The sequence below is a fragment of the Dendropsophus ebraccatus genome, chromosome 1 (assembly GCF_027789765.1).
Source record: "Dendropsophus ebraccatus isolate aDenEbr1 chromosome 1, aDenEbr1.pat, whole genome shotgun sequence".
Lineage (NCBI taxonomy): Eukaryota > Metazoa > Chordata > Amphibia > Anura > Hylidae > Dendropsophus > Dendropsophus ebraccatus.
Window position 1 is genome coordinate 6,170,605 of NC_091454.1, and position 27,511 is coordinate 6,198,115.

The 27,511-nt window shown below is 46.6% G+C and overlaps 1 protein-coding gene across 1 annotated transcript in view; it reads left to right on the forward strand.

Moving 5' to 3' along the window:
* The first annotated feature begins 283 nt into the window (after positions 1-283).
* The window catches only part of WNT5B (Wnt family member 5B), a 69,129-nt gene continuing 41,901 nt past the window's right edge, over positions 284-27,511 (forward strand). The window contains exon 1 of the mRNA XM_069965137.1: positions 284-544. Coding sequence (XP_069821238.1) covers positions 539-544 — 6 coding nt within the window. The 5' untranslated portion in view covers positions 284-538. The remainder of the gene's footprint in view (positions 545-27,511) is intronic.

Genomic DNA, 27,511 nt, shown 5'->3' on the forward strand with positions numbered 1-27,511 from the left:
TACACCTCTCTGTTGTAATACATTGCCCCCATTGACGTCACACACCACGCCTCACACCTCAGTGACGTCACACACCTCGCCTCACACCTCAGTGACGTCACACACTTTGCCTCACACCTCAGTGACGTCACGTCCCGCTCTCTCTCCCTGTTCAGCGGAGCCCGTTATGTTCCTGGGGGCGGGGTTAGGTGATGTGGGTGTGGTTTCTGAGTGGATGTGGGGGCGTGTCTGTAGTTTATGGGCGGGGATAGGCTGAGGGGCGTGGTTTCGGAGTTGCGGCTCAGAGTGAGACAAGTTGTGATCGGGGAGTGCGGGGCGCAGAGCGGATCCCGGGACTGGATGTAACCGGCACAGCCGCCGCACCGGAGGAATCCCGGGAGTGTGTTATCTGTGCACGGGACCGGACTATGACACCCGAGTGACAGTAACAGCGGGAGTGGATTTACCTGCAGAGCGCCCCGTGCACCGGAGCCGGGACCGGCAGCCACTGGGGAGGGGGAAACCGACAGGGCAGCCCGGAGCATCATCACCACCCGACATGCAGGTGAGTGACCCGCAACATGTCACCCGGTCACCCGTCACGTGACATATCCCAGCGCCCCCATATACTGTCACCTGGGGCCCCCACAATGGGGAGCATCTGAGACAGAGCAAAGGCCAGGAAGGGGTGTGTGCCCCCTGTGCCCCTTGGTGTGTGTGTCCCCTGTGCCCCCCTGGTGTGTGTGTGTGTGTGTGTGTGCCCTCTGTGCCCCCCTGGTGTGTGTGTGTGTGCCCCCTTTCCCCCCCCCTGGTGTATGTGTGTGTGTGTGTGTGCGTGCCCCCTGTGCCCCCCTGGTGTGTGTGCGCCCCCCTGGTGTGTGTGTGTGTGTGTGTGTGTGTGCGCCCCCTGTGCCCCCCTGGTGTGTGTGTGTGTGCCCCCTTTCCCCCCCCCCCCCTGGTGTGTGTGTGTGTGTGTATGTGTGCCCCCTGTGCCCTCCTGGTGTGTGTGTGTGTGTGTATGTGTGCCCCCTGTGCCCTCCTGGTGTGTGTGTGTGCCCCCCTGGTGTGTGTGTGTGCCCCCCTGGTGTGTGTGTGTGTGCCCCCCTGGTGTGTGTGTGTGTGCCCCCCTGGTGTGTGTGTGTGTGTGTGTGTGTGCCCCCCTGGTGTGTGTGTGTGTGTCCTCCTGGTGTGTGTATGTGTGCCCCCTGTGCCCCCCTGGTGTGTGTGTGTGCGCGCCCTCCTGGTGTGTGTGTTTTGCCCCCTGTGCTCCCCTGGTGTGTGCACCCTCCTGATGTGTGTGTGTGTGTGTGTGTGTGCCCCCCTGGTGTGTGTGTGTGTGTGTGTGTGTGTGCCCCCCTGGTGTGTGTGTGTGTGTGTGCCCCCCTGGTGTGTGTGTGTGTGCCTCCTGTGCCCACCTGGTGTGTGTGTGTGTGTGTGTGTGTGTGTGTGCCTCCTGTGCCCACCTGGTGTGTGTGTGTGTGTGTGTGCCCCCTGTGCCGTGTGTGTGTGTGTGCCCCCTGTGTGTGTGTGTGTGTGTGTGCCCCCTGTGCCTCCCTGGTGTGTGTGTGTGTGTGTGTGTGTGCCCCCTGTGCCCCCCTGGTGTGTGTGTGCCCCCTGTGCCTCCCTGGTGTGTGTGTGTGTGTGTGCCCCCCTGGTGTGTGTGTGCCCCCTGTGCCTCCCTGGTGTGTGTGGGTGTGTGTGTGCCCCCTGTGCCTCCCTGGTGTGTGTGTGTGTGTGTGCCCCCCTGGTGTGTGTGTGCCCCCTGTGCCTCCCTGGTGTGTGTGGGTGTGTGTGTGCCCCCTGTGCCTCCCTGGTGTGTGCGCCCTCCTGGTGTGTGTGTGTGCCCCCTGTGCCTCCCTGGTGTGTGCGCCCTCCTGGTGTGTGTGTGCCCCCTGTGCCCCCCTGGTGTGTGTGCTCACACCCTGGGGCCCCCCGTGGCTGCTCAGTGCCTACATCCAATGGCCCCCCCTGTGGCTGCATGGTGCCCCTACCCTGGGGCCCCCCCTATGGCTGCATGGTGCCCACACCCTGGGGCCCCTCGTGGCTGCTCAGTGCCCACACCCTGGGCCCCCCCCCCCCCGTGGCTGCACGGTGCCTACACCCTGGGGCCCCCCCTGTGGCTGCACGGTGCCTACACCCTGGGGCCCCCCCTGTGGCTGCACAGTGCCTACACCCTGGGGCCCCCCCTGTGGCTGCACGGTGCCTACACCCTGGGGCCCCCCCTGTGGCTGCACGGTGCCTACACCCTGGGCCCCCCCCTGTGGCTGCACGGTGCCTACACCCTGGGGACCCCCCTGTGGCTGCACGGTGCCTACACCCTGGGCCCCCCCCTGTGGCTGCACGGTGCCTACACCCTGGGGCCCCCCCTGTGGCTGCACGGTGCCTACACCCTGGGCCCCCCCCTGTGGCTGCACGGTGCCTACACCCTGGGGACCCCCCTGTGGCTGCACGGTGCCTACACCCTGGGGACCCCCCTGTGGCTGCACGGTGCCCACACCCTGGGCACATTTCTGCTGATGTCTATCACCTGTACTAAAAAGTCTCTTCAGAATCTCTTCTGTATCTGGGAAAGCTGGGTGACAACCAGTGTACAGATCACCAGCTACCTGCCACCCCCATCACTGGGCAGACTCAGTGGCCCAGGAAAGCTGGGTGACAACCAGTGTGCAGATCATCATCATCCGCCTTCTCCTACATCACTGGGCAGACCCAGGAGTCTGGGAGAGCTGGGTGACCACAGTAGTGGCGGCCATGCTGGGGGATCACCCAGCTTTCCCAGAACCTGATATAGCATAGAGGTGAATAGAACTTGGAGGATTTTTGGCACTGGGAGGGGGTCGGTGACACAAGCCGCCTCCTCCTGGAGAAGGCACTTGCTGTGATTTATAAGGCCGTTAACCGTTTAATCCTGGATCGTCAGCCGCTACCTAGGAGTTCAGGAAGTGGAGGGAGAGGAAAATCGCTTCCCTGCTATAATGGAAAATACATGAAGATCCAGCGAGAATGGCTCCCATAGAAGCTGTCCTCACTGCCAAGGTCTACGCCGGAGCTGCAGTCCCATGTAAATGAGCCCTTGTATAATGACATTGTTACTGCTCATGTATATAGGCTGCTGCATCATGGCTTCAGTTGTCAGGGCATGCTGGGAGTTGTAGTTATGCAACCACTGGAGAGATCACTGACTGTGGTTGTTACTGGAAACAGTCCGCAAGCAGGTTAGCCAATCAGAGGGGGGTTCACATAGATTCTCCTACACCTCAGGACGATACAATGCTCGGTAAGACTACACCTCTTTCTAGACCCTGAACGAGCAGGGCATGCTGGGAGATTTCAGCTCTGAAGCTGCCGAATTATGAATGCATAATCCGGAACTTTCTTATGACTGTCTATTAATAAAGGATTTTGCTGCGCTGTCCCTTTAAATAATGTTGTAGTTGAGTGAAGATGTTGGTGCAGCAGAGCTGAGTGGGTGTAGGCTGTGAGGATCTGTAACCTGTTATGTATTAATGCGTAACCGGCTTGGCGGCCCTGAAATCCATATCTGCGCCTGGTGCCAGGTGTATCCGTGTCCAGGGATAATGGATGATTCTGGAGGGGGGTGGGGGTCGGTCAGTGACAACATGGCTGTGTCCTCACTTATATTACAGTTACTACCCAACTTTCCCAGACCCTGAAAGAGCAGATCCACGCCCAAGGGTCCAGTATCCCGTCCGACATTGATTTGCTTTTTTAGGGCTGTGATAATGTTGGGTGACAACCCCTTAGAACGTGTACCGGCAGCCATGTTTGTTGATACTGAACCCTGCCATAGAGGAGTCTGGGAAAGCTGAGTGTCAGACACTATAATGGCGGCTTTCTGAAATGTCACGATTATCGGAATGAGCGATAGATATCGGTAGCCAAACTTTGGTGTTGCCCATAGCAACCAGAATAAACAGGAAGTAAAGCCGTTACCCCTAGCAACCTGTCAGATTCAAGAGAGCTGTAGTCAGGTTGGTTGCCAACGGCAACAGTTTCACTTTCCATCACTGTTCTTTTGAGCAGAGCGGCCAATCAGAGATCGGCTTTCATTTTCTACTTTAAAAACCTGAATTCTGATTAGTTGAGCAACAGAGTTCGGTGAGGGGGGCACAGGTGTACCTGGGGTGGGTATACGCCGTATCTACACCTGCTGAATGGCACCACGTTATTGGAACACGGAGTAACCATCTTTCTGTAGGAAGGTACAGAGGTCGTATGGCGGTAATCCTGATGACTGAAATCACCCACAATCCATTGCTTTAATCTGATGTCTTGGGCGCTGTACACACTATGGATCCTGGCTACACGGCGCGGTTGGCGTATAGTATCTGCTTGAATGTATGACCTCAAAGTCTGCGCTGTATACAAGGCCCTGTCAGTAGGATATGATAGAACTTAAAAACTGCCATATTGTTCCCCTTTAAAGGGCTATAAGCTTATTGAGCGTCCGTAGTATAAGGTGATATGTATCTGATTGGGGGGGTCCGACTGCCCCATAGAATTTCAGTAGAGCAGAGGTCGAGGATAAGCACTACCCCAACACACATGATCAGTGGCTGACTGCTGAAATACTGATCACCTATAATAAGGGGCGGAGCCTGAGCAGACGTTGCGACAATGAATATATGGAGATGACCCCTGACCCTAATAGATAAATGGTTGTGCGCTTGGCATGGGCTCCAGTCATTCCATAGAGAGATGGACGCCGTGCGGCCATTTCTGCATCAGGATCCGTGTTGTGAGACGCTTCATTCAGATCAGTACACTGTGAGGCTGCGTGAGCGTGCCCACAGGGGTCTGCGATGGGGGGGCCAAGCCCTTGGTATTAGAGAGCGACTGCTTGGAGTATTTGTGCATGTCAGGACCGCTGAACAAGAGACTGTTCCCGTCTGATCTGTAATCTCCGAACCCACAAGAGATGTAAATATAGGGTAGAAGTTGTCTGCACCAGAGATCAGGTATTAGTGGTGTATACCGGCCCTTTAAGGCCACACTGGACCAGTGTCTGCATTCTACAATACCCCAGATAGCAGCCTGTATAGGAAGCACACGGGAGAGAGAATACACCCCATCCCATGGACCCGACCGTCACACGTCCCTATCTGATTACTACCTTATCTCCTGAGGGTTATTGTGGATCAGTGTTGTACAGCTGTGATTGTCCAGATAAGTTGTGTAAAACGGCTTAATAATTAAAGGGACCAGATAACCAGAGAAGACTGGAACGTGGGAAATATCCAGGATATCATGAGAGGATATAGTAACTAAAATACTGCCTCCTATATACAGGAATATAACTAATATAATACTGCCCCTATATACAGGGATATAACTACTATAGTACTGTTCCTATATACAGGAATATACCTACTATAATACTGCTCCTATATACAGGAATATATTACTATAATACTGCTCCCTATATACAGGAATATAACTACTATAATACTGCTCCTATATACAGGAATATAACTACTATAATACTGCCCCTATATACAGGGATATAACTACTATAGTACTGTTCCTATATACAGGAATATACCTACTATAATACTGCCTCCTATATACAGGAATATAACTAATATAATACTGCCCCTATATACAGGAATATAACTACTATAATACTGCCTCCTATATACAGGAATATAACTAATATAATACTGCCCCTATATACAGGAATATAACTACTATAGTACTGTTCCTATATACAGGAATATAACTACTATAATACTGTTCCTATATACAGGAATATAACTAATATAATCAGCACTAATATAACTAATATAATCAGCACTAATATAAAGAACAAACCAGCGGCACTCACCGGATCGATGCATAAATGGTGATTTATTGATGCGATGTCATCAAGCAGGTAACTTCAGGGCAGGGGGAGACAAGTCCAGGGGGTGCTGTGCACCGTGGCAACAGCCGTTTCGCGGGTTAACTTTCCCGCTTCATCGGCCAGATGAATATATCGGCCATATACAGGGATATAACTACTATAATACTGCTCCTATATACAGGAATATAACTACTATAATACTGCTCCTATATACAGGAATATAACTACTATAATACTGCTCCTATATACAGGGATATAACTACTATAATACTGCTCCTATATACAGGGATATAACTACTATAATACTGCCTCCTATATACAGGAATATAACTACTATAATACTGCTCCTATATTATATACAGAAATATAGCTACTATAATACTCCCCCCCCTATTAACAGGAATATAACTAATATAATACTGCCCCTATATACAGGAATATAACTACTATAACACTGCCTCCTATATACAGGGATATAACTACTATAATACTGCTCCTATATACAGGGATATAACTACTATAATACTGCCTCCTATATACAGGAATATAACTACTATAATACTGCCTCCTATATACAGGAATATAACTACTATAATACTGCCTCCTATATACAGGAATATACTACTATAATACTGCTCCTATATACAGGGATATAACTACTATAATACTGCTCCTATATACAGGGATATAACTACTATAATACTGCTCCTATATACAGGAATATAACTGCTATAATACTGCTCCTATATACAGGAATATAACTACTGTAATACTGCTCCTATATACAGGAATATAACTACTGTAATACTGCTCCTATATACAGGAATATAACTACTGTAATACTGCTCCTATATACAGGGATATAACTACTATAATACTGCTCCTATATACAGTAATATAACTACTATAATACTGCCCCTATATACAGTAATATAACTACTATAATACTGCCCCTATATACAGTAATATAACTACTATAATACTGCCCCCTATATACAGGAATATAACTACTATAATACTGCTCCCTATATACAGGAATATAACTAATATAACCTATGCACAAGCCAAAAAGACAGAAATGGCTGCACATCGCCCCCATGGCTGACACGAAAGCTTATTCATACTCTAGCTCAGTCCCGCCCCCTATATATACACCTTCTCTAGCTCAGTCCCGCCCCCTATATCCACCTTCTCTAGCTCAGTCCCGCCCCCTATATATACACCTTCTCTAGCTCAGTCCCGCCCCCTATATATACACCTTCTCTAGCTCAGTCCCGCCCCCTATATATACACCTTCTCTAGCTCAGTCCCGCCCCCTATATCCACCTTCTCTAGCTCAGTCCCGCCCCCTATATCCACCTTCTCTAGCTCAGTCCCGCCCCCTATATACACCTTCTCTAGCTCAGTCCCGCCCCCATATACACCTTCTCTAGCTCAGTCCCGCCCCCTATATCCACCTTCTCTAGCTCAGTCCCGCCCCCTATATACACCTTCTCTAGCTCAGTCCCGCCCCCTATATACACCTTCTCTAGCTCAGTCCCGCCCCCTATATACACCTTCTCTAGCTCAGTCCCCCCCCTATATATCCACCTTCTCTAGCTCAGTCCCGCCCCCTATATCCACCTTCTCTAGCTCAGTCCCGCCCCCTATATCCACCTTCTCTAGCTCAGTCCCGCCCCCTATATCCACCTTCTCTAGCTCAGTCCCCCCCTATATATCCACCTTCTCTAGCTCAGTCCCGCCCCCTATATCCACCTTCTCTAGCTCAGTCCCGCCCCCTATATCCACCTTCTCTTGCTCAGTCCCGCCCCCTATATCCACCTTCTCTAGCTCAGTCCCGCCCTCTATATCCACCTTCTCTAGCTCAGTCCCGCCCCCTATATATACACCTTCTCTAGCTCAGTCCCGCCCTCTATATCCACCTTCTCTAGCTCAGTCCCGCCCCCTATATATACACCTTCTCTAGCTCAGTCCCGCCCCCTATATATCCACCTTCTCTAGCTCAGTCCCGCCCCCTATATATCCACCTTCTCTAGCTCAGTCCCGCCCCCTATATACACCTTCTCTAGCTCAGTCCCGCCCCCTATATCCACCTTCTCTAGCTCAGTCCCGCCCCCTATATCCACCTTCTCTAGCTCAGTCCCCCCCTATATATCCACCTTCTCTAGCTCAGTCCCGCCCCCTATATCCACCTTCTCTAGCTCAGTCCCGCCCCCTATATCCACCTTCTCTAGCTCAGTCCCGCCCTCTATATCCACCTTCTCTAGCTCAGTCCCGCCCCCTATATATACACCTTCTCTAGCTCAGTCCCGCCCTCTATATCCACCTTCTCTAGCTCAGTCCCGCCCCCTATATATCCACCTTCTCTAGCTCAGTCCCGCCCCCTATATATCCACCTTCTCTAGCTCAGTCCCGCCCCCTACTATATACACCTTCTCTAGCTCAGTCCCGCCCCCTACTATATACACCTTCTCTAGCTCAGTCCCGCCCCCTAGGCTCTGGGGTCTTCTCTATATAGTTCCTCTATCATTATGGGTTGGTAATTGCTCTCTGGGAACGTGACCGCTTACACAGAGGCGGCGGTGGCGGCTTTGTCTCGGCTGCAGTGTATGGGTGGTCTGCAACCTGAAGAGGTCTGACAAGTCCACTGTGGGGGGATCAGAGCTGTGACCTTAGGGTCGTGAAGGAGAAGGGCAGCGGGATGGACTGATCCCTTCGGTGCGGGGGTGAATCCTTGTGTTGCGGCTCAGGTGTCCATCCAGTCAGCAGAACAATGATGCGGAGGTTTCACAGCAAACTTCCCGCCAACTTATCTTGGCTGAAGGAAACGTGTCGTTGCGATCTGGCGGTATTACAGCTACTGGTTTGTGGCTCCAGTAATATGGCTGACACCGGCAGATGTCTACAAAGCTGTGAGAGTGATGAAATCGACTAGTGTCACACACAATACTGACGTCTCACGGAAATCACAACGTGTTTCAGGGTTTCCCAGTCCCCCTCATCAGGTGACATCTTCCATCGGGATCACATGGTCCCCTTTATGTGATATAATAATATCTCCAGTCTACCTGACGTAAATTCTGCGCATTTCAGGGTGGTACAAAATTCCTTAAGCTCCTAAAATGCGTCGTCGTCATTACAGTAATGGTGGATTTAAAGGGGAAGTGCAGCAAAAAAAAAACCTTTTTCAGATGAACTCGTTCAAGAAAGTGTCGGACATTTGCAATTTACTTCTGTTTCAAAATCTCCAGTCTTCCAGTACTTATCAGCTGCTGTATATCCTGCAGGAAGTGGTGTATTCTCTCCAGTCTGACACAGTGCTCTCTGCTGCCACCTCTGTCCATGTCAGGAACTGTCCAGAGCAGCAGCAAATCCCCATAGAAAACCTCTCCTGCTCTGGACAGTTCCTGACATGGACAGAGGTGGCAGCAGAGAGCACTGTGTCAGACTGGAGAAAATAGACCACTTCCTGCATCACATACAGCAGCTGATAAGTACTGGAAGACTGGAGATTTTTAAATAGAAGTACATTACTTTCTTGGACCGGCTCATTTGAAAGAAAAGACATTTGGGTGAAGAATGTTTGGAGTTTTCCTTTAAGCTTTGATACAATAGAATGAGTTCCTAATACAACATGGCTGCTGTCACACCAGGACCACGAAACGCGTCGGACCCGATTCAGTGAGGTTTCTCTCTTAACAGTGAATAATTTCTAATACCAAATCAGAAAAACTTTATTGACATCTTGCCATCATCTGAATAGACATTAGTATGTATACACCATGAGGAGTGGATTGTGAGACCCTGAAACGCGTCGGTAATATGCAGATGTCTTACAGCCGGGGGGACAGAGTTAGGTTTCCTCCATTATAGAATATAGAAAGCATAAACTATTCCCCCAGCTGAGGGGGGGGGGGGGGACTGTGGGACCCCAAAATTCCTCGGTGATGGTGTATTCCTGAGAGTCCCATGTACTGGAGGCAGCTGCTATATACCATCTATATACCGCCATCCCCTGCCTCATGTATACAGCACTGACTCCACCTGCGTCGCCGCTTATCGGTGGCGGCTCGCAGCGCTCCATGTGTCCACTGAGGAAACCATCAAACTCTCATTGTGATTGAAGTTGAATAACGGAGGGAGAGGAGGAGGATGGAGGGAGAGAGGAGGAGGCGCACGCCCCATAAGAAAGATAAAAGACCAGATAAAGAAAACATAAGATGTAAGAGGAGCGGCAGCGGGGGTCTAATGGAATCCATCCATCAGCTTGTGTTATACTCCAGAGCTGCACTCACTATTCTGCTGGTGGGGTCACTGTGTACATACATTACATTACTGATCCTGAGTGACATCCTGTATTATACCCCAGAGCTGCACTCACTATTCTGCTGGTGAGGTCACTGTGTACATACATTACATTACTGATCCTGAGTTACATCCTGTATTATCCTCCAGAGCTGCACTCACTATTCTGCTGGTGAGGTCACTGTGTACATACATTACTGATCCTGAGTTACATCCTGTATTATACTCCAGAGCTGCACTCACTATTCTGCTGGTGCGGTCACTGTGTACATACATCACATTACTGATCCTGAGTTACATCCTGTATTATACCCCAGAGCTGCACTCACTATTCTGCTGGTGAGGTCACTGTGTACATACATTACATTACTGATCCTGAGTTACATCCTGTATTATACCCCAGAGCTGCACTCACTATTCTGCTGGTGAGGTCACTGTGTACATACATTAGGACAGGTCTGTCGATGAATTGTACTATACAGGGTCAGGTCTGTGACTACTATTGGGGTTAGTGGTGCTGTCTTCTGGGTAATAATACTCTCTGACCAGTAAGAAGGTTATGGTGCCTCATGGCCGGCAGCATTATTATATGGCTACCAACTTGGTAGTGCCATGTAACCCCCAGGTGCTCCCCTCTATTGTGGACTTAACCCCTGGTTGCCCACTCTCCATATAATTGGATTTAACCCCCGGTTGGCCACTTGCCCCGTTTTTATAGATTTAACCCCTGGTTGCCCACTTGCCCAATGTATATGGATTTAACCCCTGTTTGCCCACTCTCCATATAATTGGATTTAACCCCCGGTTGCCCACTCTTTGTATAATGGATTTAACCCCTGGTTGCCCACTCTTTGTATAATGGATTTAACCCCCGGTTGCCTACTCTTTGTATAATGGATTTAACCCCCGTTTGCCCACTCTTTGTATAATGGATTTAACCCCTGGTTGCCCACTCTTTGTATAATGGATTTAACCCCCGGTTGCCTACTCTTTTAATAATGGATTTAACCCCTGGTGCCCACTCTCTGTATAATGGATTTATCCCCCAGTTGCCCACTCGCCATATAATTGGATTTAACCCCCGATTGCCCACTCGCCCTGTATTTATGGATTTAACCGCTGGTTGCCCACTCTCCATATAATTGGATTTAACCCTCGGTTGCCCACTTGCCCTGTATTTATGGATTTAACCGCTGGTTGCCCACTCTCCATATAATTGGATTTAACCCCCGGTTGCCCACTTGCCCCGTTTTTATAGATTTAACCCCTGGTTGCCCACTTGCCCAATGTATATGGGTTTAACCCCTGGTTGCCCACTCTCCATATAATTGGATTTAACCCTCGGTTGCCCACTTGCCCTGTATTTATGGATTTAACCGCTGGTTGCCCACTCTCCATATAATTGGATTTAACCCTCGGTTGCCCACTTGCCCTGTATTTATGGATTTAACCCCAGGTTGCCCACTCTCCCTGTATTTGGCGGACTTTTCCCATCTTCTCCTCCTCAGCGAGTTCTCCATCCCCCTCTTCTCCGGCCCACCCTCCTCTTCCTCTCCGGCCCCCATCGTCTCACGTTGCTGGGCGCCCCCTTTCCAGAGCCTCCCAGTTAATCTAGGACACATGTTGCCCCAAACTTTATAAACCTTGAGGGACGAGGAGCGATGGGCGAGGAGTCTGGGAGGCTGCGCTCCGGCTCAGGACGGCTCCTCAGCATCTTCTGTCTCAGCACTTTACAAACCTTTGTCCTTTGACCAAATTTCAGGCCTCTAAATGGGACTATGACAACTACTACATACACACTTGGCTGATGCCAGGTCTGACCTCCAGGGGTGACTGCGGTGAAGACTACAACTCCCAGCATGCCTGGATTGCCTGAAGCACGGGGATATGCTGTAATGGCATGCTGGGAGTTGTAGTTGTGCATCAACCAGATTGATAGTAGGGGGGGAGACGCCCGCAGGTCACCGATCTACATGTCTGACCCTTGGCCAGTCACAAAAGGTGTATCTAAGCCTGTCACAGCTGAAGGGCATGCTGGGAGTTGTAGCTTTGAACCAGCTTGAAAACTATAGGTTGAAAGTGTATCTAAACCTGACCTATTTGATACTGTCTCCTGATCCCTGTGTGTTATACAGCCCTCACTGTATCTAAGCCTATCATATAATACTGTCTTCTGTGCAGATGTATCTAATCTCATCATGTGGCTTCCTATATTTCGAGCCCCTGTATCCAAGCCTACTCTTTGGTATACGGTCTTCTGTGATGTGATACAGTCAGCAGAATAGATGTATCCAAGCCTATCCTTTGGTATATTGTCTTTACACCAATTTAGTCTAAGCCAATTGTGTGATACTTCCTGCAGAGCCACTGTATCTAATCCTGCTATGTGTGATACTGTCTTTACACCTCTTGTATCTAAGCTTATGGTATGATACTGCCTGCTGAGCAGGTGTATCTAAGCCTGTTGTGTCAGGGTAGATACACATAGGATGTATTGTGCTGTCTTATAGTTATATTCCCTTTGCAGCCCATAGCAACCAATCACTGCTCACATTGCTCAGGTAAAGTGAAAGCTGAGCTGTGATTGGTTACTGTGGGAGCTGTGACTGGTTGCTATGGGCAATAAGCACCGTAAATCGCAGTTTTTCTTAAAAAAACAAAACATGAAAATGGCCATAGGTGAGACCCGGTGCAATAAGCAATGCATCCGGCCAATATTGACTGCTAAGCAGGTGTATCTAAGTCTGTGATACTGTATACAGTACTGTCTCCTGAGCAGGTGTATCTAAGTCTGTGATACTGTATACAATACTGTCTCCTGAGCAGGTGTATCTAAGTCTGTGATACTGCATACAGTAGTGTCTGCTGAGCAGGTGTATCTAAGTCTGTGATACTGTATACAGTAGTGTCTGCTGAGCAGGTGTATCTAAGTCTGTGATACTGTATACAATACTGTCTGCTAAGCAGGTGTATCCAAGTCTGTGATACACCTGCTCAACAGACAGTACTGTATACAGTATCACAGACTTGGATACACCTGCTTAGCAGACAGTATTGTATACAGTATCACAGACTTAGATACACCTGCTCAGCAGACACTACTGTATACAGTATCAGACTTAGATACACCTGCTCAGCAGACACTACTGTATACAGTATCATAGACTTAGATACACCTGCTCAGCAGACACTACTGTATACAGTATCAGACTTAGATACACCTGCTCAGCAGACACTACTGTATACAGTATCAGACTTGGATACACCTGCTCAGCAGACACTACTGTATACAGTATCATAGACTTAGATACACCTGCTCAGGAGACACTACTGTATACAGTACTGTCTGCTGAGCAGGTGTATCTAAGTCTGTGATACTGTATACAATACTGTCTGCTAAGCAGGTGTATCTAAGTCTGTGATACTGTATACAGTAGTGTCTGCTGAGCAGGTGTATCTGTCTGATATACAGTATACAGTAGTGTCTGCTGAGCAGGTGTATCCAAGTCTGTGATACTTTATACAATACTGTCTCCTGAGAAGGTGTATCTAAGTCTGATATACTGTGTACAGTAGTGTCTCCTGAGAAGGTGAATCTAAGTCTATGATACTGTATACAGTACTGTCTCCTGAGCAGGTGTATCTAAGTCTATCATACTGTATACAATAGTGTCTGCTGAGCAGGTGTATCTAAGTCAATGATACTGTATACAGTACTGTCTGTTGAGCAGGTGTATCTAAGTCTGTGATACTGCATGCAATACTACCTGTGAAGCTTAAGTATCTAAACCTATTATACTGTATGTAATACTGTATGATGAGCAGGTGTATCTAAGCCCACCATGCTGGATAAGATACTCTCTGATTGTATCTGTACTTTCTGGTTCCTCCTGTAGAGCTGATGTATCTAATGGTGCGTTTACACAGAAAGATTTATCTGACAGATTTTTGAAGCCAAAGCCAGGAATGGATTTGAAAAGGAGAGATTTCAGTTTTCCTTTATGACCTTGTTCCGTGTTAGTCCATTCCTGTCTTTGGCTTTTAAGATCTGTCAGATAAATCTGTCTGTGTAAACGCACCATAAGTCTGTCAGGTGCGCTGTTTTATCTGAGCCAAAACCAGTCTAAGCCTATGCCTGTCATACAGTTCCTGCAGTGCCCCTATGACAGTACTGCCTGCGCTCCCTCTACTGTGAGACCCCACAGCCACCTGTCATTAGCTGGGAAGGGATCTGGGATTGATTGATTTATTGATTGATTGATTTTTCATTGAAGGATTCTGGGATGTTTTATGGAATTGATTGATTTGGGATGTGACCTGCAACTAGTTAATTGATTCAGGAACTGATGTAGGTTTAATTAGGTTGGTGTTAGGGGTCTGGAACCACACCTCTGGTCATTGATCCTGTGCATGGGGCCCCCCGGCTGTGTGAGGTGCATGGGGCCCCCCGGCTGTGTGAGGTGCATGGGGCCCCCCCGGCTGTGTGAGGTGCATGGGGCCCCCCGGCTGTGTGAGGTGCATGGGGCCCCCCCGGCTGTGTGAGGTGCATGGGGCCCCCCGGCTGTGTGAGGTGCATGGGGCCCCCCGGCTGTGTGAGTTGCATGGGGCCCCCCGGCTGTGTGAGGTGCATGGGGCCCCCCGGCTGTGTGAGGTACATGGGGCCCCCCCGGCTGTGTGAGGTGCATGGGGGCCCGATTGACCTCTTATGGCGCAGTGATGAGACACAATAATCGGCATCTGAGGTAAAGTGAGAAAATGTTTCAAGAGGCGAAGACCGGAATGTGGAGAGTCCGGGGGTCACCGAGAGCCATGTCTGCTGCTAAGAGGGAGATAGCAGCTCTCCACATACCAGACAGTGCTCCATACCGCACCTCACCCCAACACCCTGCCACTCACCGCACACTATACTACCCTGTATATATGGAGACCGCACAGTACCACTTCTACTACCCTGTATATATGGAGACCGCACAGTACCACTTCTACTACCCTGTATATATGGAGACCGCACAGTACCACTTCTCCTGTCCTGTATACAGGGCATTATCCTCAGTATATATATATACAGTGCACAGTACCACTTCTACTGACCTGTATATATGGAGACCGCACAGTACCACTTCTACTACCCTGTATATATGGAGACCGCACAGTACCACTTCTACTACCCTGTATATATGGAGACCGCACAGTACCACTTCTACTACCCTGTATATATGGAAACCGCACAGTACCACTTCTCCTGTCCTGTATACAGGGCATTATCCTCAGTATGTATATATATATATATATATATATATATATATATATATATATATATATACATATACAGTGCACAGTACCACTTCTACTGACCTGTATATATGGAGACCGCACAGTACCACTTCTACTGACCTGTATATATGGAGACCGCACAGTACCACTTCTACTGACCTGTATATATGGAGACCGCACAGTACCACTTCTACTAGCCTGTATATATGGAGACCGCACAGTACCACTTCTACTACCCAGTATATATAGAGACCGCACAGTACCACTTCTCCTGTCCTGTATACAGGGCATTATCCTCAGTGTATATATATATATATATATATATATATATATAATATATATATAGTGCACAGTACCACTTCTCCTGTCCTGTATGCTGGGTGTAATCCTCAGTATATATTTACAGTGCACAGTACCACTTCTCCTGTCCTGTATACTGGGTGTAATCCTCAGTATATATATATATATATATATATATATATATATATATATATACAGTGCACAGTACCACTTCTCCTGTCCTGTATATATGGAGACCGCACAGTACCACCTCTGTCCTGTATGCTGGGTGTAATCCTCAGTATATATATATATATATACAGTGCACAGTACCACTTCTCCTGTCCTGTATACTGGGTGTTATCCTCAGTATATATATACAGTGCACAGTACCACTTCTCCTGTCCTGTATATAAGGGTGTAATCCTCAGTGTATATATATACAGTGCACAGTACCACTTCTCCTGTCCTGTATACAGGGTGTAATCCTCAGTATATATATACAGTGCACAGTACCACTTCTCCTGTCCTGTATACAGGGTGTAATCCTCAGTATATATATACAGTGCACAGTACCACTTCTCCTGTCCTGTATGCTGGGTGTAATCCTCAGTATATATATACAGTGCACAGTACCACTTCTCCTGTCCTGTATGCTGGGTGTAATCCTCAGTATATATACAGAGCACAGTACCACTTCTCCTGTCCTGTATGCTGGGTGTAATTCTCAGTATACATATACAGTGCACAGTACCACTTCTCCTGTCCTGTATGCTGGGTGTAATCCTCAGTATATATATACAGTGCACAGTACCACTTCTCCTGTCCTGTATATAAGGGTGTAATCCTCAGTGTATATATATACAGTGCACAGTACCACTTCTCCTGTCCTGTATGCTGGGTGTAATCCTCAGTATATATATATACAGGGCACAGTACCACTTCTCCTGTCCTGTATGCTGGGTGTAATCCTCTATATATATATATATATATATATATATATACTGAGGATTACACCCAGCATACAGGACAGGAGAAGTGGTACTGTGCCCTGTATATATATATACTGAGGATTACACCCAGCATACAGGACAGGAGAAGTGGTACTGTGCACTGTATATATATACACTGAGGATTACACCCAGCATACAGGACAGGAGAAGTGGTACTGTGCACTGTGTGTGTATATATATATATATATATATATATATATATATATATATATATATATATATATATATATATATATATATATATATATATATATATATATATACACACACAGTGCACAGTACCACTTCTCCTGTCCTGTATGCTGGGTGTAATCCTCAGTGTATATATATACAGTGCACAGTACCACTTCTTCTGTCCTGTATGCTGGGTGTAATCCTCAGTATACATATACAGTGCACAGTACCACTTCTCCTGTCCTGTATGCTGGGTGTAATCCTCAGTATATATATATATATACAGTGCACAGTATCACTTCCCCTGTATGCTGGGTGTAATCCTCAGTATATATATACAGTGCACAGTACCACTTCTCCTGTCCTGTATGCTGGGTGTAATCCTCAGTATATATATATATATATATATATATATATATATATATATATATACATTGCACAGTACCACTTCTCCTGTCCTGTATGCTGGGTGTAATCCTCAGTGTATATATATACAGTGCACAGTATCACTTCTCCTGTATGCTGGGTGTAATCCTCAGTATATATATACAGTGCACAGTACCACTTCTCCTGTCCTGTATGCTGGGTGTAATCCTCAGTATATATATATATATATATATATATATATATATATATATATATATATATATACATTGCACAGTACCACTTCTCCTGTCCTGTATGCTGGGTGTAATCCTCAGTGTATATATATACAGTGCACAGTACCACTTCTCCTGTCCTGTATGCTGGGTGTAATCCTCAGTATATATATATATATATACAGTGCACAGTACCACTTCTCCTGTCCTGTATATAAGGGTGTAATCCTCAGTATATATATATATACAGTGCACAGTACCACTTCCCCTGTCCTGTATACTGGGTTGTGTCTGGCTCTTGGCACAGTGCGGGGTGGGCAGCTGCCATCTTTCCTTCCTCCCATTAACCCTTTACTCCCCCTCCTCATACAGTTGGGATCGCACAGGGATGGCGGTGCGGGCTTGCGGTACTTTCTCAGCCCATTTGTTGCACTTTTCTTACTTGACAAAATCCAGATCCACCAAGACCTGGAGCCGCCAAGAGCAGCAGTGTAAGCCAAGACTGTATACAGCTGAACCATGTATCTAAGCCCTTCCTGTGTGATACTGCTTCATTACCTGTGTATATCATGTGCGATACTACTGAGCCACTGTATCTAATCATATAATGTGTGATACCAGCTGCTCTTTATATCTATGATGTAACCAACTCTGTCACCCGCCATATGACATCACAGGACACAGTGCAGAGAAACAATACCGCTACATCAGGGGAGGCACTGTATACTGCAATGTAGTAGTGTAGTAGTTATATTCCTGTATATAGGGACAGTATTATAGTAGTTATATTCCTGTATATAGGGGGCAGTATTATAGTAGTTATATTCCTGTATATAGGGGGCAGTATTATAGTAGTATATTCTTGTATATAGGAGCAGTATTATAGTAGTTATATTCCTGTATATAGGGGGCAGTATTATAGTAGTTATATTCCTGTATATAAGGAGCAGTATTATAGTAGTTATATTCCTGTATATAGGAGCAGTATTATAGTAGTTATATTCCTGTATATAGGAGCAGTATTATAGTAGTTATATCCCTGTATATAGGGGCAGTATTATAGTAGTTATATTCCTGTATATAGGGGGCAGTATTATAGTAGTTACATCCCTGTATATAGGGGGCAGTATTATAGTAGTTATATTCCTGTATATAGGGAGCAGTATTATAGTGGTTATATTCCTGTATATAGGGGGCAGTATTATAGTAGTTATATTCCTGTATATAGGGGGAAGTATTATAGTAGTTATATTCCTGTATATAGGGGGCAGTATTATAGTAGTTATATCCCTGTATATAGGAGCAGTATTATAGTAGTTATATTCCTGTATATAGGGGGCAGTATTATAGTAGTTATATTCCTGTATATAGGAGCAGTATTATAGTAGTTATATTTCTGTATATATAGGAGCGGTATTATAGTAGTTATATTCCTGTATATAGGAGCAGTATTATAGTAGTTATATTCCTGTATATAGGAGCAGTATTATAGTAATATATCCCTGTATATAGGAGCAGTATTATAGTAGTTATATCCCTGTATATAGGAGGCAGTATTATAGCTGTTATATTCCTGTATATAGGAGCAGTATTATAGTAGTTATATTCCTGTATATAGGGGCAGTATTATAGTAGTTATATTCCTGTATATAGGGGGCGGTATTATAGTAGTTATATTTCTGTATATATAGGAGCAGTATTATAGCAGTTATATCCCTGTATATAGGAGCAGTATTATAGTAGTAATATCCCTGTATATAGGGTGCAGTATTATAGTAGTTATATCCCTGTATATAGGAGCAGTATTATAGTAGTTATATCCCTGTATATAGGAGCAGTATTATAGTAGTTATATTCCTGTATATAGGGGGTAGTAGTATAGTAGTATATTCCTGTATATAGGGGGTAGTAGTATAGTAGTATATTCCTGTATATAGGAGCAGTATTATAGTAATATATCCCTGTATATAGGAGCAGTATTATAGTAGTTATATCCCTGTATATAGGAGGCAGTATTATAGTAGTTATATTACTGTATATAGGAGCAGTATTATAGCTGTTATATTCCTGTATATAGGAGCAGTATTATAGTAGTTATATTCCTGTATATAGGAGCAGTATTATAGTAGTTATATTCCTGTATATAGGAGCAGTATTATAGTAGTTATATTCCTGTATATAGGAGCAGTATTATAGTAGTTATATTCCTGTATATAGGGGGCAGTATTATAGTAGTTATATTCCTGTATATAGGAGCAGTATTATAGTAGTTATTTTCTTGTCTGTAGGGGGCAGTATTATAGTAGTTATTTTCTTGTCTGTAGGGGGCAGCATTATAGTAGTTATATTCTTGTCTGTAGGGGGCAGTATTACTGATCCTGGGTCCGGATACTTCTTGGCTCAGCAGCTGTGTTCCTATACGTTGCTATGTGACTGAGTTTCTCCACATCCGTCTGTCTGACTAGTAACGTGTCAGTGATCTCTAAATTATCCTTTTCCTTATTTTAAGGCTCTACATTATTTTACTAGCAAATCCCCAGCATAAAATATTTATATTGCAGTAAAATGGTCCTTTTCAGGGACTCTCAAACATGGCCACCCCTGCTTAACTTCCTGTAATCCAAACCAAATTCCAGATTTGGGAGCTGCGCTGCCTTCTCACCTCATTCAGGTCTGATCCATTCCCCAGCGTGGGGGGAGGGGGCCGCCGCTCGCTCCCTTGTTTATTGTACATTATTGCTCGGGGTTTTGTAGTTTGTTCCTAAATTTGAAAATAATACAGAGACATAAATAATGGGATTGGGGTTTGGGCTCTTGGCAGCCTCCTCCGCTCTGTGTGTTATTCTGTGAGCAATCTGGGCGAATGTCGGGGTCTGCGCCAGCAATAGGAACATACAGGGAAGGGAATCCATAGGGAGCAGGAACAAGTGGACGGCACAGACAGCTATGTCATCACTGTGATGTCATCATTGCCGTCTACTGACTGTATAGTCTGAGTGATGTCACTGGTCTCTGAAAATGTACTCCATCCATGCAGTAGTCGGTAAATGCGATATCAGAGATACTGCAGCCTATCCATCACTAGAGATGAGTGACATCACTGAGAATACAGCCTATCCATCACTAGAGATCAGCGGTGACATCACTGAGAATACAGCCTATCCATCACTAGAGATCAGTGACATCACTGAGAATACAGCCTATCCATCACTAGAGATCAGCGGTGACCTCACTGAGAATACAGCCTATCCATCACTAGAGATCAGCGGTGACATCACTGAGAATACAGCCTATCCATCACTAGAGATCAGCGGTGACATCACTGAGAATACAGCCTATCCATCACTAGAGATCAGTGACATCACTGAGAATACAGCCTATCCATCACTAGAGATCAGCGGTGACATAACTGAGAATACAGCCTATCCATCACTAGAGATCAGTGACCTCACTGAGAATACAGCCTATCCATCACCAGAGATCAGTGACATCACTGAGAATACAGCCTATCCATCACTAGAGATCAGCGGTGACATCACTGAGAATACAGCCTATCCATCACTAGAGATCAGCGGTGACATCACTGAGAATACAGCCTATCCATCACTAGAGATCAGCGGTGACATCACTGAGAATACAGCCTATCCATCACTAGAGATCAGAGGTGACATCACTGAGAATACAGCCTATCCATCACCAGAGATCAGTGACATCACTGAGAATACAGCCTATCCATCACTAGAGATCAGCGGTGACATCACTGAGAATACAGCCTATCCATCCCTAGAGATCAGCGGTGACATCACTGAGAATACAGCCTATCCATCACTAGAGATCAGCGGTGACATCACTGAGAATACAGCCTATCCATCACTAGAGATCAGTGACATCACTGAGAATACAGCCTATCCATCACTAGAGATCAGCGGTGACATCACTGAGAATACAGCCTATCCATCACTAGAGATCAGCGGTGACATCACTGAGAATACAGCCTATCCATCACTAGAGATCAGCGGTGACATCACAGAGAATACAGCCTATCCATCACTAGAGATCAGTGACATCACTGAGAATACAGCCTATCCATCACTAGAGATCAGTGACATCACTGAGAATACAGCCTATCCATCACTAGAGATCAGTGACATCACTGAGAATACAGCCTATCCATCACTAGAGATCAGCGGTGACATCACAGAGAATACAGCCTATCCATCACTAGAGATCAGCGACATCACTGAGAATACAGCCTATCCATCACTAGAGATCAGTGACATCACTGAGAATACAGCCTATCCATCACTAGAGATCAGCGGTGACATCACTGAGAATACAGCCTATCCATCACTAGAGATCAGCGGTGAGTTGGATGTAATTTCTCCATGATATCCGTTTACTATATATCTCTCCCCCCCCCCCCCCCCTTCCCCGGGGGATTATACTCAAGCTGGGATCTATTACAGGTGCATGGGGGGGGGTACCTATCCTAAACTCATATGGATGACATCATATATAGGGGAGCTGTCTGATCACACTGACACATTGTAGCTGTCTCATCACACTGACACATTGTAGCTGTCTCCTCCTCATCACACTGACACATTGTAGCTGTCTCCTCCTCATCACACTGACACATTGTAGCTGTCTCATCACACTGACACATTGTAGCTGTCTCCCCATCACACTGACACATTGTAGCTGTCTCCTCACACTGACACATTGTAGCTGTCTCCTCATCACACTGACACATTGTAGCTGTCTCCTCCCCATCACACTGACACATTGTAGCTGTCTCCTCATCACACTGACACATTGTAGCTGTCTCCTCATCACACTGACACATTGTAGCTGTCTCCTCATCACACTGACACATTGTAGCTGTCTCCTCCTCATCACACTGACACATTGTAGCTGTCTCCCCATCACACTGACACATTGTAGCTGTCTCCTCCTCATCACACTGACACATTGTAGCTGTCTCCTCCTCATCACACTGACACATTGTAGCTGTCTCCTCCTCATCACACTGACACATTGTAGCTGTCTCCTCCTCATCACACTGACACATTGTAGCTGTCTCCTCCTCATCACACTGACACATTGTAGCTGTCTCTTCAGAGACCTCATGGGATTGGATACAATGTAACAAGTCCTCAGCTGTGATCAGTATTAGATCAGGCTGTTCTCATGCACTGACATCACATGTAAGGAGTCTGAGACAGTTGTGTGCTCGGTGCTGTACACTTTGTGGTCACATAGGTAAAAGTTAGTGCCCCCCTCATGGCTGTCACTGGGGCGGTTCAGGTTTTGGTGGCTGCCACCGTGTCGCCCCCTGACAAACGCCCTCTGTTATATCGCGGACAAGGCAGCGCAGTTATTATACATTCAGGGCCGGGCGGCTTCCTGCAAATTACCTGCGAGCAACGCTCTGTGTGCAGGGACAGGAGAGAACACAGAGCATTAGGGATGTCAGCTGCAGGGAGCTGTGTGTGAGGAGGTGCTGCCCCTCCCTGGACCAGAGCGGCACTGCAGCCAGAACAGTATGTGTGTGTGTGTGTGTGTGTGTGTGTGTGTGTGTGTGTGTGTGTGTGTGTGTATATATATAATTATAGTGATGGATAGGCTGTATTCTCAGTGATGTCACCGCTGATCTCTAGTGATGGATAGGCTGTATTCTCAGTGATGTCACTGCTGATCTCTAGTGATGGATAGGCTGTATTCTCAGTGATGTCACTGATCTCTAGTGATGGATAGGCTGTATTCTCAGTGATGTCACTGATCTCTAGTGATGGATAGGCTGTATTCTCAGTGATGTCACCGCTGATCTCTAGTGATGGATAGGCTGTATTCTCAGTGATGTCACCGCTGATCTCTAGTGATGGATATGCTGTATTCTCAGTGATGTCACCGCTGATCTCTACTGAATGGATAGGCTGTATTCTCAGTGATGTCACCGCTGATCTCTAGTGATGGATAGGCTGTATTCTCAGTGATGTCACCGCTGATCTCTAGTGATGGATAGGCTGTATTCTCAGTGATGTCACTGATCTCTAGTGATGGATAGGCTGTATTCTCAGTGATGTCACTGCTGATCTCTAGTGATGGATAGGCTGTATTCTCAGTGATGTCACTGATCTCTAGTGATGGATAGGCTGTATTCTCAGTGATGTCACCGCTGATCTCTAGTGATGGATAGGCTGTATTCTCAGTGATGTCACTGATCTCTAGTGATGGATAGGCTGTATTCTCAGTGATGTCACCGCTGATCTCTAGTGATGGATAGGCTGTATTCTCAGTGATGTCACCGCTGATCTCTAGTGACGGATAGGCTGTATTCTCAGTGATGTCACCGCTGATGTCTAGTGATGGATAGGCTGTATTCTCAGTGATGTCACTGATCTCTAGTGATGGATAGGCTGTATTCTCAGTGATGTCACTGCTGATCTCTAGTGATGGATAGGCTGTATTCTCAGTGATGTCACCGCTGATCTCTAGTGATGGATAGGCTGTATTCTCAGTGATGTCACTGATCTCTAGTGATGGATAGGCTGTATTCTCAGTGATGTCACCGCTGATCTCTAGTGACGGATAGGCTGTATTCTCAGTGATGTCACTCATCTCTAGTGATGGATAGGCTGTATTCTCAGTGATGTCACCGCTGATCTCTAGTGATGGATAGGCTGTATTCTCAGTGATGTCACTGCTGATCTCTAGTGATGGATAGGCTGTATTCTCAGTGATGTCACCGCTGATCTCTAGTGATGGATAGGCTGTATTCTCAGTGATGTCACTGCTGATCTCTAGTGATGGATAGGCTGTATTCTCAGTGATGTCACCGCTGATCTCTAGTGATGGATAGGCTGTATTCTCAGTGATGTCACTGATCTCTAGTGATGGATAGGCTGTATTCTCAGTGATGTCACCGCTGATGTCTAGTGATGGATAGGCTGTATTCTCAGTGATGTCACTGATCTCTGGTGATGGATAGGCTGTATTCTCAGTGATGTCACTGATCTCTAGTGATGGATAGGCTGTATTCTCAGTGATGTCACTGCTGATCTCTAGTGATGGATAGGCTGTATTCTCAGTGATGTCACTGATCTCTGGTGATGGATAGGCTGTATTCTCAGTGATGTCACTGATCTCTAGTGATGGATAGGCTGTATTCTCAGTGATGTCACCGCTGATCTCTAGTGATGGATAGGCTGTATTCTCAGTGATGTCACTGATCTCTAGTGATGGATAGGCTGTATTCTCAGTGATGTCACCGCTGATCTCTAGTGATGGATAGGCTGTATTCTCAGTGATGTCACCGATCTCTAGTGATGGATAGGCTGTATTCTCAGTGATGTCACTGATCTCTAGTGATGGATAGGCTGTATTCTCAGTGATGTCACTGATCTCTAGTGATGGATAGGCTGTATTCTCAGTGATGTCACTGATCTCTAGTGATGGATAGGCTGTATTCTCAGTGATGTCACCGCTGATCTCTAGTGATGGATAGGCTGTATTCTCAGTGATGTCACCGCTGATCTCTAGTGACGGATAGGCTGTATTCTCAGTGATGTCACCGCTGATGTCTAGTGATGGATAGGCTGTATTCTCAGTGATGTCACTGATCTCTAGTGATGGATAGGCTTTAGTTGGCAGCAGGATGTATTGTATTACCATGAATCTTGATCAGGCTCTGGGTGGAGGTGGTAGGTCCCGCGGGCTGAGGAGCTGTCGGAGCGCAGCGTCTTCTCTGCTAAATATATCAAATATGACGGCACAAGCAGCGCTGCTGATCCTGGAGAGTCACATTACGGCCCCCTAACCTGCCTGCCGCTGGAGGTACCGGCCTCTGTATAATCCCTGTGATGTCACATGACCTGTAATGCTGGATTGTAACTGAACCCTGTGTAACTCAAAGGGGCACCTATCCCTTATGGGTAGCTTCACATGTTCCGTATTGTGCTGATTTTACAGTGCGGATTTAATGCTGTGCTCACTCATTTAGTCAAATCTGCTGCGGATCCGCAGCAGAAAATCAGCTGCGATATGGTACGTGTGAAGCTACCCATAAGGGATACACTAGTGATTTTTTTTTTTTTTTTTTTTCAAATTAACTGGTGCCAGAGAGTTGTAATTAACTTTTATTCAAAAATCTCCAGTCTTCCAGTACTTATCAGCTGCTGTATGTCCTGCATGAAGTGGTGTATTCTTACCAGTGTGACACTGTGCTCTCTGCTGCCACCTCTGTCCATGTCAGGAACTGTCCAGAGCAGGAGAGGTTTTCTATGGGGATTGTATTTTGCTGGGTTACCTCTTTAAATATGGCTGTTGTCTCTGATGTCCCCCTGTCTGAAGAGGACGCCGGCCCACCTTCTATTACCCAAGGGTCTGTGGTTGGCACCGGGAGGGTATTACAGCGGCTGACGTTACTGCAGGGATTACATAGTATAATATGTACGAAGTTGTGTCAGCTGCGCCCCCTGCTGGTCAGAGCAAATCTAAGCCAAATCCCACCCACTGGGGTCCCCATCTATCCTGGGTGGGGTGACCCCACATCTGCAGACCCTCCACCAACTCTATAATACCGGAGGCTGTATCCCGTATCTACAACAGAGTGTATCCGAGCCCCTCGGCCTGACTGCAGCCGAGTGTCCAGGAAAATCCAGAACGTTCCGGGATTAAAATTATTTTGTGGTTTCCTAAAACTAATTCATCTGGAAGAAAGAGAAGCCGCATTGCTGGAGCGGGAGGAGGATTGTGTATGCATGGCTGGGCGGGGGAGCGAGGGGGGGGGGGGGGGGGGCGCTTAACAATGGCCGACCGCCTGGATGGAGAGCTCCCTATCATCCAGCTGCTCCTCCAGAGGCTGCCAGCGCTGTATACACCCCACAGAATGGCCGTTCACAACCACCGGCCTCCCCCTATACAGCAGGGGCCATTGCCTGAACTACTACTTTGGGTTGTTTTATTCTTTGACCCCTGAACCCTTTGACTCCTGGGGTTGGGATTTTTTTTTTTCCTATTGTGAGGACCCCCTATAGTTCTGTAGAGCCCTGCGGTGGGCCGGTCACTTGCCCAGCTCTTATGTACATCAATAGTAATAGTAACTACAACTCCCAGGATTCCCTAGGGCGGCATCCAACTATTTCTTCAGCTATCGGTAACAGACTGGAGCTTCTCTAATCTATAGGAGTATGATGAGTAGGGGGTCACACAATGAGGTCCCGCGTGCCTAGATCCTAGTGGGCTTCCTCTGCGGCAGGGATGGGGGGGAACCTTCAGCCCTCCAGAAGTTCCAAAACTACAATTCCCATCATGCCCGGGCAGCCATAGCTTCCCCATCCCTGCTGTATGGGAAGGACGCGGGGGTACTCGTGTCTCTGTGGAGCCATTTCTGGGGTGATGGATGTGGGTCCCCCACTTGTGGCCATTGGAGATAGTTTGAAATCTGAACGGTCTATTATGAGGTTTTCAAAACTTAACCCCTTGAGGACCAGGCCCATAATGAACCAGTGGACTGTGCAAATTCTCGTTTTTCCCTCCTCCCCTTCTAAGAGCTCCAGCACTTTCAGTTTTCTATCTCCAGGGCCATGTGGGGGCTTGTTTGTTACAGGAATAGTTGTACTGTGTAATGGCGTCCTTCATTTTACCATAACGTGTATGACGGAATCCCAAATATATTATTTATGAAGATATAAATTGGTGAAATCGTAAAAAAGAATGCAATATGGTAACGTTTGGGGGGTTCCTGTGTCTATGTAATGCACTATATGGTAACAGCGACATGACACTATTATTCTATAGATCAGCCCGAACACAACCATATGCAGGTTACACACACTCTGTTTTTTTGTTTTTTTGCAGTTAATTTTTAATAAAATGGGCCTATTGTGACTCTAACTGTTTTATTCTTACACCTACGGGGCTGTATGGGGCGTCATTTTTTCCGCCATGATCTCTAGTTTTTATTAATACCATATTTGTGAAGATCGGACGTTTTGATCATTTTTTTATTAAATGTTTTTTAT